Genomic DNA, 10,467 nt, shown 5'->3' with positions numbered 1-10,467 from the left:
TATCAAAACGTGCTCTTCTAATTATATGACTTATATTAAAATCATCACGTGACTTCAATAATTTAGTAGTGTTTGTTATTAGGTATGTGCCATTGCCAATAGTCGTTTTGATTTCTTTGAGTACTGTAGAATAGCAATTCCATTATTTTTACTATAATTTTAGGTACAATAATGTTAAAGTCTTTAGGTACAAAAATGTATTTCTTAAAACTTAAATGAGCTTCAACATAAAGGGCCCAAGGAAAAAGGAAAAAAATAAAAATAAGTAAGAGAGACAGAGTAAATGAAAGTAAAATTACATAGAAATATATCTATAAAAACACCAAGTAATTTCCATACAATGAAATCTAGCAATACAAGAGCTGACACAGCTCACACACAACTTTTAAAGCAATAAATAACAATACTTCAGATAAACAGACAACATAAATTATCCATAGAAAACTAAACAGAAAATAAGCGCCCCCAATAATTCCATGCCATTGAATGTGTGTCTGTTCTGTATACTGGTTGGCATGAGATAAAACATAATTCAAGGCTTAGTAGTACTGGTAGCAGATGGTGGTGGTGAGAAGAATGGGAAGGAAGGAATTGTAGTTGGAATAGTTGGGAGTGAGGGAATCTTTGGAATTTGAGGAAAGTTAAATTGTGGGATTGATGGGATGGTGGGCAAGTTGGGCAGTGATGGCTGAGTGGTTGGCAATGGTAGTGTAGGCAAAGGTGGCAATGGTGTCGGTTTAGGCAAAGTAGGCACCACTGGCACGGTTGGTATAGAGGGTGTAGTGGTTTGTAAGAGATTGCGAGCTGCTAAGCTGAGATTGAGGCTTGATAATACGTTGAAAACCACAAAGAAAGCCAAGATGAAAAACTTGTTAGATGCCATGATAGAAAAATAAATGTTTTACAAGGTTTTGAAATTGAGAAAGCAAGGAATTCTCTTTGGTTTTGATGATAGAAACAATGACCATGCTCGGGGTTTATATAGCAAGGTGGAATATGTCTAAAGGGTTGTGTATGATGCAAGGTTGGTGATTGGTATTTTCACTATTTTGGCATATACTTTGCCCTCACGAGCTTTCCTGTTGTTAGGCTATCTCCTTAACCATCTTGCATGGAAAATCAATGAAAAATGTTGACTATTGTTGTGGTTTAGTACTTTTTTGAGTTAAATTAATGCTAATAATTCACAAAGGTTTGGTTTGGCTTTGGACACCAAACCTTTTGTTTTTTTGACAGAATACTAAACTCTTTTTGCTGTCTGTTTGGTTAGCTAATTAATCTGAGTTACGTGGGGCTTGTGAAGCCAAGGTTTCTTCGTAAACTCACCAATCAAACCAATGTACTTAATTGTTTAATAGTACCAGAATCTCATCACAGACAAGAAGAAAGTAGTGTTAGAAGAGTAATATTACATAAACTATTTTACAATATTTTTACAAACTGATGATATTGTGGTCAACTTCTTACTGTTTTTCATCTAGACCCACTATTAACATCACTTTTTCATTTACCAATAATCAATCACCACATCAACAATTTGTAAATTTTTTTTGTAAAATAATTTATATCTTTAGCTTTACTCTTTTGTTAGAATAGTGGTAAAACGGTTATTATTATTATTATTATTATTATTACTTACTTACTTACTTACTTCAAGTTATTCAACAAATGACAACATTTTTTAAATTTTGATTTTTAAGGTTTTTTCTTTCTTTTTGTGTTAGCAAAATCCTTTAGAGAGAAAAATATTTTCTAAATCAACAAAATATTTAAGAGACAAAGATTATTCTTTAAGTATGATTACTCTTTTTGTTTCTACATATTAAACTATTTTTTTTACCAGTTTGTGTGTGTACACACATTTTCCAAAACATGCATTTTTTTTCATTCATTCATCATCATTTCTTTCTTAATTGCGTCTAATTGTTGACAGGAATTGATATCAACAACCTGCCAATATCGTATATAGAGCGATTGTTGTTTGTATTTACTATTCTATTTTTACTGCAGTTACAACATAAGCATTTTCAATAATATAAATTGTTAAAATTAGGCTTCACAATAAAAATGAATATGGTTTTCTAAAAGAATATTTGGCTTTGTACATTGAAAAGAAAATTTCTGCAAATTTAATACAAAATCAGTCATAGATTATTTTCAGGATTTAAAAGAATGTTAAATTCTGTTTTAATAAATAATTGATTAAAAATGGAACAAAATTTGATTATAAACTTGGTTGTAGTATAAAACTACAAATTCCTTTTTAAAAAAATTGGTTGTAATATAAAACTACAAATTCCTTTTAAAAAAAATTAACATTACTATATATTTTGAAAATTTAACAATTGAATTTCATGTTTTTTACGCTTTTAACAAACATATCAAATTTTGTATCAATTAGATATTATTTGTCATATGATTCATAAACTTATAATTTATGTTTAATTTTAAACTACAAAAAATTGAAATTTAAACAATTGATTGATGACATAACTATTGATATTTTATATTCTAAAAATTTTGCAACCATGGAGGATTTAAGAAGAAATGTAATCTAATGGTGAATTTGTCAAAATTCATATTCAATAAATAAATAAATATATATATATATATATATTGAGTAAACTTGTAACCTTAGAGTATGTTTGGTTGGGGTGAAAACAGGGAGGATGGAAAATAGGGAGAGGAAAATAGGATGGAAAATGACATTTTCTAGTGTTTGGCTTAGAATAGAAAACAAGAGAGATAGAAAATGGAGAGGAAAATTTTCCCTTCGGGCCCACATTTTTTTATCCTCCCAATTAGGAGGAAAATGGGAAGGAAAAAGTGCTTAATGATGTATTTTACACAAATACTCTCACTTTATTCATCTCACCTACCCCTCACTTTATTCATCTCATCTGTGAATGATTATTTTTTTTTTTTCAATTATTCTCAGAGGTCTTCACATAGCACGTATATAATATAACTAAACAATAGACACAAAAAGTGCAAGCCAATAAGTTGTTTGTTATGTCATTCTGGTTTTTTTTTTTTTTTTTTTTTTTTTGAAATTGTCTTCCCAGGTAGTAAGCAGGAGCCATAAATTTTAAATTATTATAATAATAAAATAATTAATATAAATTTACATGTATTTGTGTTAATTTTTATATTATTTAATGAGTGTAAATATATCTATTTCTTATATAGTATATAACAAGAATATAATAGTCAATTTATATAAACTACATTTTCCATCCTCCTCTTTTTCTCTCCAACCAAACAAAAAAGTTTTCCACCCTCCTACTTTTCTACCCCTTCAACCAAGCACACATGAGGGAAAACCAAATCTTTTTTATCCTCCCACTTTTCCACTTCTCCAACCAAACGGACCCTTAGGGTGCAACAAAGTTTATATCCAAATTTTAACCATTAAAATGTATTAAGAATGGATGCTAGTTTTATTTTTCATAGTATATTTAATTTTTAATTTTAGCATATTTTTTATTCTTGGATTCTAAAATTCTTTGGTTCATGCTTTGGCGGTTGGTCCCTTAAACTAAATTTATAAAGTTCAGGTTCCGTCCATGAATATTACCGATCAACGTCAAGTGGTAGTCTATCAATTTATGAAACCATGAACTAAGCCAAAAACATATATATTTGAAAGCAAATCCTAATAGAGAATAGGATTGTCCATAAGTCGGCTCAGATCAGGTTTGGAGTTGACACTCAACCCAATTAAATCAAGTGAATGGGTCATGGACCCGCTATCAACCGAATAGTCAGGTCAGACCGTGGTGGTTTAGGTTGTTGGTTGGGCAGATCTGGGCTTCAAGTTGGGCTTAACTTTGGGCTTGTTGGGATTTCTTTTGGGTCTTTAGCCCAAAATTATGTGTTGGGAAATTTAGACTTCGAATTATTTTAATCAATTACAATTAATTAATTATTCAAATTATGCAATGATCCAATTTTACATGTGATGGGTACATCCATTTCACCAAAATTAAATGCAATGATAAATAAATTTGAACACAAGCAATCAAGTCATGGTGGAAAACTCTTGCTAGAAAAAACCAACGGGTGGTTTGAAGGTCACCACCAACTTGAAAATCCACTGTAATATAATGGAAGTTACAACAATAAGGAATATACATGACCCCAAAGTTGCTACCTATACTAAAACTTACTAACACTACCCAGGTGTAGCTCCAAACCAGTTGGACTCTTCTACTTGGTGGATCTCTTTGATGCACGGATATTCAATTTGTGTCTAACACCACAACAATACTTCTTCAATATGGTGCCAGAGACGATGCTTGGTGCAAAATCCTTGATGTACAAAAGTCACAAAATTATAATATCTCCTTTGTTAGAAATACTGAATGCAATAGTATTGTATTTCACACCAATCAAAGAATATACATCAGTGCCTTTATATAGGAGGCATATGTGTGTGGTACAAGTAAAGTGTAGTACAAGTATAAGTGTGCTGTACAAGTAACCTAACTGAGCCTAAAGTCCATAACATAATATACGTTAATAGCCCCCCTCAAACTCAAGGTGGATGTGAGACCAGCTTGAGGTTGTCAACTAAATCACGAGTGCGTCCTTTAGGAAGTGACTTGGTGAAAATATTTGCAAGTTGATCTTTGGAGGAGACAGAGAAAAGTTGGAGAGCACCATAGACAAGATGATAACGAATAAAATGACAATCAATCTTGATGTGTTTAGTCCGTTCATGGAAGACATCATTGTAAGCAATATGAATGACACTCTGGTTGTCACAATAAAGGGGAGTAGCAGAAGATGTGGACACACCCAAATCCGTAAGAAGCCATCGTAGCCAAAGGAGCTCAGATGTGGTATCAGCAAGGGCACGATATTCTGCTTCAGTACTGAAGCGGGCTACAAAAGTTTGTTTCTTACTTCGCCAAGAAATCAAAGAAGAACCAAGGAGAAAGCAATAACCAATAGTGGACCTGCAATCAATGGGATCTCCTGCCCAATCAGCATCAGAAAATGCACGGAGAATAAGAGGAGACTGAGCAGAGTAGAAAAGACCATGTAAGAGAGTGCCTTTTAGGTATCGAAGAATGTGTAGAACAGTAGCATAGTTTATTGACTCACCTGGTGAACAACATAGGAAATGTCTGGACGAGTAACAGTGAGATAAACTAGACTGCCAACCAAGTGTCTGTAAAGAGAGGGATTAGACAACGGTTTCCCCCCTGACGGAGTCAGATGCGCATTAAGCTCAACTAGAGTGTCAACAATCTTGCTATCAGTGAGTCCAACTCGAAACAATAGTTCAGAGGCATACTTGGCTTGAGTAATATAAAGTCCATCTGTAGAATAAGTGATTTCAAGACCCAAGAAATAGCTGAGATGTCCAAGATCTTTCATCTCAAACTGCTGACTAAGAAAATCCTTGAGTTCTTGAATGCCACTGAGGTCATCACCAGTTATGATCATATCATTCACATACAAGAGAAGTAAAATAGTGCCTTTGTCAGTGCGACGAAGAAATAAGGCAGATTCATAATGACTGGCCATGTAACCTAAGCGAGAGATGGTAGAGCTGAATTTGGCAAACCAAGTTCGTGGAGCTTGTTTAAGGCCATAAAGAGTACGCCGAAGGTAACAAACCTTATTTGATTCAACAGAGAGACCAGGAGGAGGTTGCATATAAACTTCTTCACTTAAATCTCCATTAAGGAATGCATTTTTGACATCCATCTGAAAAATGTCCCATTTTCTGGCAGCAGCAATAGCTAAGAGAGTTCGAATAGATGAGATACGAGCAACCGGAACAAAGGTCTCTTCATAATCAATTACATACTCCTGTGTAAAACCTTTTACAACGAGACGAACTTTATAGCGCTCAATGGACCCATTAGAGCGAGTCTTAATCTTGTAGATCCACTTACAACCAACCATAGATTTCCCAGAAGGAAGTATCACCAAATCCCAAGTATGGTTTTTAGATAATGTATCAAGTTCCTCTTTCATTGCAATCTACCATAAAGGGTCAGTGGAAGCCTCACGATAGGTGTGAGGCTCGTGTAGTATAGCAAGGGCAGTGTAATAATGATAGTCAAGTAAATGTGCAGGAATGGATCTTACTTGAGTTGAGTGACGAGGTAGAATGTCTTATGCAAGATCTTCAGGCGGAGCAGGAGCAGGGGACCCAAGCTTAGGGTTGGGGTTAAGTAGCTCGTCTTCGACCTGTTCATCTTCCACATGTTCATTAAAGGGTGAACTAGGAAAGGGATCAATGATATCTAGTGGTTGGACAAAGAAGTCTACAAGAGAATCAGGAGCAACTACAGGAGGATCAGGATCAACTACAGAAGGAATATGTGCCTCATTTGAAAAAAGATCTAAGACAGAGGAGGAAGATAGGGAGGCACGGAAGTGAGAGAGTTCGACAAAGAGGCGATGTTCCCAAAAGACAACATTATAGGAGAAACGAAGACGATGAAAGACAGGATCATAACACCTATACCCCTTTTGAGTTTCGTCATAGCCAAGAAAACAACAAAGTCTTGACCGAGGCTCAAGTTTGTTATGCTCATATGGCTGAAGAAGAACGAAACAAGCAGAATCGAAGGAGCGAAGGTGGTGATAGTCTGGAGGTGACCCAAAAAGGCGCTCATATGGAGTTTGATTTTGGATAACAGGACTTGGAATACGATTAATAGTATGAACAGCCTGAAGAGTAGCTTCGCCCCAAAAAGGAGCAAGAACTTTGGCAGAGAGAAGGAGAGCACGAACAGTGTCAAGAATATGACAAAATTTTCGTTCGGCTCTACCATTTTGCTGAGAGCTACTAGGACAAGTTAGTTGATGAACAGTGCCATAGGAATGTAAAACAGTTTGAAAAGCATATTGAGTGTACTCAAGAGCATTATCAGATCGAAAAATTTTGATGCGTTTGGAAAACTGAGTTTCAATCATTTTTGCAAAATTAAAATATACTTGCAATAATTTAGAACGATGTTTCATATTAAAAATTCAGCTATAGCGAAAGTAATCATCAACAAAGACAACAAAATATCGAGACCCACCAATACTAGAGACAGAGGAAGGCCCCTAAACATCAGAATGAATAAGGTCAAAGATATCAGTGGATATTGATTCACTAGTATTGAAGGGAAAAGCTGGTTGTTTTCCTAACTGACATGAGACACAATCAAAATTTCCGGTAGACACTAAACCTAACAAACCTCTAGAAGCCAATTGTTATACTCGAGAGGAAGATGCGTGACCAAGTCGAGCATGCCAAAGTGCAAGGGAAGGAACAGAAGAAACTACAGTAGCTGTAGCAACAGAAACAGGAGCAACAAGTGGAAGACGAAGGTTGTCCACGGGAAACATACGCCCAACTCTGGGACCGACCCCAAACTCCTGTCCCGTCCTTGGATCCTGCACAATACACCCAGAATAATAAAAAATAATGCGATAATCCAACTTAGCTAATTGTCACACAGAAAATAAATTGTAAGAAAGGTCATGAACATTAAAGACTCTAAGAACCGAGAGGTTAGAGGTCGAAACAGAGCCTATATTATGACCAGACATTGTGGAACCATTTGCTGTGCGAATATTAAGAGGGTGTGGTGCAGGTTTAAGTTCAGAAAATAAAGACGAATGAGGTATCATGTTATTGCAACAAGCAGAATCCATAAGCCAAGAGGTAGGAGACATACCAGATAAAGTTGAGAAAAAAGAGGAATAAGATGCATTACCAACCATACGAATGACATTAGCGATGATGTTTATAAGGTCATCTCTGGAAATGGTGAAAGTGGATCCAGAAGACCGAGACTGTGCAAAGACCGGAGCCATTGGTTGGTCACTCTTAGTGTTAGCAACAGTAGCAGCAGAAATTGAAACAGCTGATTTGTTGCAATGATAGCAAGTCTCAATACTGTGGCCAAATCATTTACATAAATTGCAAAAACGATTGCTGGATCGTCGACGACGATTGTTGTAAAAGGAAGAAGACTTGTCCTTATTCTTCATTTAGAAGCAAAATATGCAAAAATGAAATCTACACGAAAAACTGGGTAAGGAGCACCTCGACTGCAAAAGTCAACTCTGGCAAAAAAGTCAACCCTTAGTCAAAATCAACGGTCAAAGTCAACAAAAAGTCAACGCAAGTCAACAGTCAATCAACAACGATGTCAGTTGACGTGGCGGGTGACGTCAGCAGATTGGGCGATGATGTCAGCAGGTGACGTGGCAGTGATGACATCACCTATGGCTGACGTCAGCAAACACAGATCTGGCGCGTGAAGAATGATGTCAACAGGTGGAATCACGTGGAGGCGCGTGCGGAAGGCTTTCGGAGCGTGGAGGTGCGTGAGCTTTGGCGCAGAATCGTAGGTGGCGCGTGACGGCACGTGTGAGCTCCAATGGTGGTTAGGTTTCCACGAGGTGGTAGATCAGCGAAGGAAGATCTTATTGGTACCTGCAAAAACACAATCGGGGCAAGGATCACAGCGGTGACGGTATGGCAGTGGTCTCGAGACTCTGAACGACGGCAGCTGCAGATCCGGAACCAGAGACAATGACTGAAATGCGTCAGAGGTTTAACGACGAATGGCTGTAACAGCAATTGTAACAGCGGAAGCAATTGTGAGTCTGGAATAACACCAATGAGAGACAAGACTGCAAAGAAAAAGTCAGAACGATGGCTTTGATACCATGTTAGAAATACTGAATGCAATAGTATTGTATTTCACACCAATCAAAGAATATACATCAGTGCCTTTATATAGGGGGCATATGTGTGCGGTACAAGTAAAGTGTAGTACAAGTACAAGTGTGCTATACAAGTAACCTAGCTGGGCCTAAAGCCCATAACATAATATATGTTAACATCTTTATTCTCTTTTGGAACTCATAGGCTCAACAGGTAGAGGTTAGGATTTTCTCTCTAAATTCCCTTTGGGTTTCTGCCTCGACAACCTTATAAAAAATTGTGCTTAACGGGCCTTTAATCATATCTAAAATCAAAGATAAAATTTTCAATAGATTTTTTATGTCCAACATAATGAAGACAGAAATGAAGAAATGTCATTGGTGTGTTTGATATGGACACACTAGGGGTTTTAAAGTGTCCATGTAAGTTCCAAGCCAAAAAAAAAAAAAAAATAACCAACTTTTGATAGATCCTAGTATGATATACTCTGTCCTCAATGTGAGTGTTTGGGAACTGAGTCTGCGTCCAGCGTTTCTGCGTTTCACGTTTTCCACTTTTTTTTTTTTTTTTTCCTGCACGTGAACAGTAACCTCACATGGGTTCACTGTGCAGGGGACAAAAATCACTGTTTACGCACTGTTCATTACTATTCACAGCACTGTTCACGTACTAAAAAATATTAAAAATAGGTCCCACAATACTATTCACACATTTAAAAATTATTTTGCTACAGTATTTTCAGTTTTCAGTTTTCAGTTTCAGCAACAATAATTTCAATCCAAACAGACCCTATGTTACAATCAAACCGTGCTTTAGCGACATTACAATGCTGAAACAAGTGGTCTGTTGTCTCCTTTTCATTACGCAGACCTTAAGAGAGTATATTCCTATGAAATGCATTGCTGCAAGTTCTCCAGATAAACACCACTAGTTTGAAAGGCATTCTCAGTTTCTATAGGTTCCACCCACCCCCCCCCCCCCCCACCAAAAAAAAAGTCTTCGGACTTCCGGAGTTTAGAGATAAGGTAGTTTTGTGCATTTTCATTTCATTCCAAACATAAACATTCTCTTAAGAATTAAGAACATATTCCATGTATTCTAAACCGAGGTTATTGTAATGCCCCTAAAGCCCTATATTTTAAAACTCGTTTGTTATGATCGGACTTCCGGAGTTTAGAGATAAGGTAGTTTTGTGCATTTTCATTTCATTCCAAACATAAACATTCTCTTAAGAATTAAAAACATATTCCATGTATTCTAAACCGAGGTTTTAGTTATTGTAATGCCCCTAAAGCCCTATATTTTAAAACTCGTTTGTTATGATCACATACACTATCTTTTTACAAAGAACAAGATTTTTTTATAAACTAGTTTAGAGAGAAATTCATTCATTTCCTTATATGGCATTTTAAATTATCATCCACATATGTTTCGAGTTACGGAACTTATTTAATAGTTATGACGTATGCTATCAGGCATATTTCATTGTGTGACACTGTGACTTGCTTAAATTATTTAATTCATCTTATTATGCCACACGTGCAAATGATAATTTGATTTCCCTGTAGTCTTGTATATATATAATAGCAATTCCATGATTTCTTGTACTCTTGTAGAATAGCATTTCCAACATTTTAATTATCATTTTTCCCATCATCACTGGATGATCAAACCCTGTAAGTCACAGTCTTTAGCTACAAATTAACTTGTATTTCTTAAAACTTAAATAAGTTCAATATAAATGGCCCAAGGAAAAAGGAATAAAGAAGTAAGAAAGA

General features: G+C 35.8%; 1 protein-coding gene across 1 annotated transcript; it reads right to left on the bottom strand.

The window, feature by feature from the left end:
• Positions 1-532: 532 nt before the first annotated feature.
• LOC115989093 (protein PELPK2-like) lies at positions 533-883 on the bottom strand. The gene has a single exon (XM_031112756.1). It carries the CDS (start codon positions 881-883, stop codon positions 533-535), a length of 351 nt encoding a protein of 116 aa, XP_030968616.1.
• Between the last annotated feature and the right edge of the window lie 9,584 nt (positions 884-10,467).

This window comes from Quercus lobata, chromosome 5 (genome assembly GCF_001633185.2).
Source record: "Quercus lobata isolate SW786 chromosome 5, ValleyOak3.0 Primary Assembly, whole genome shotgun sequence".
NCBI lineage: Eukaryota > Viridiplantae > Streptophyta > Magnoliopsida > Fagales > Fagaceae > Quercus > Quercus lobata.
The sequence above is the reverse complement of the archived record's forward strand: the minus strand, read 5'-3'. Positions and strand labels throughout refer to the sequence as shown.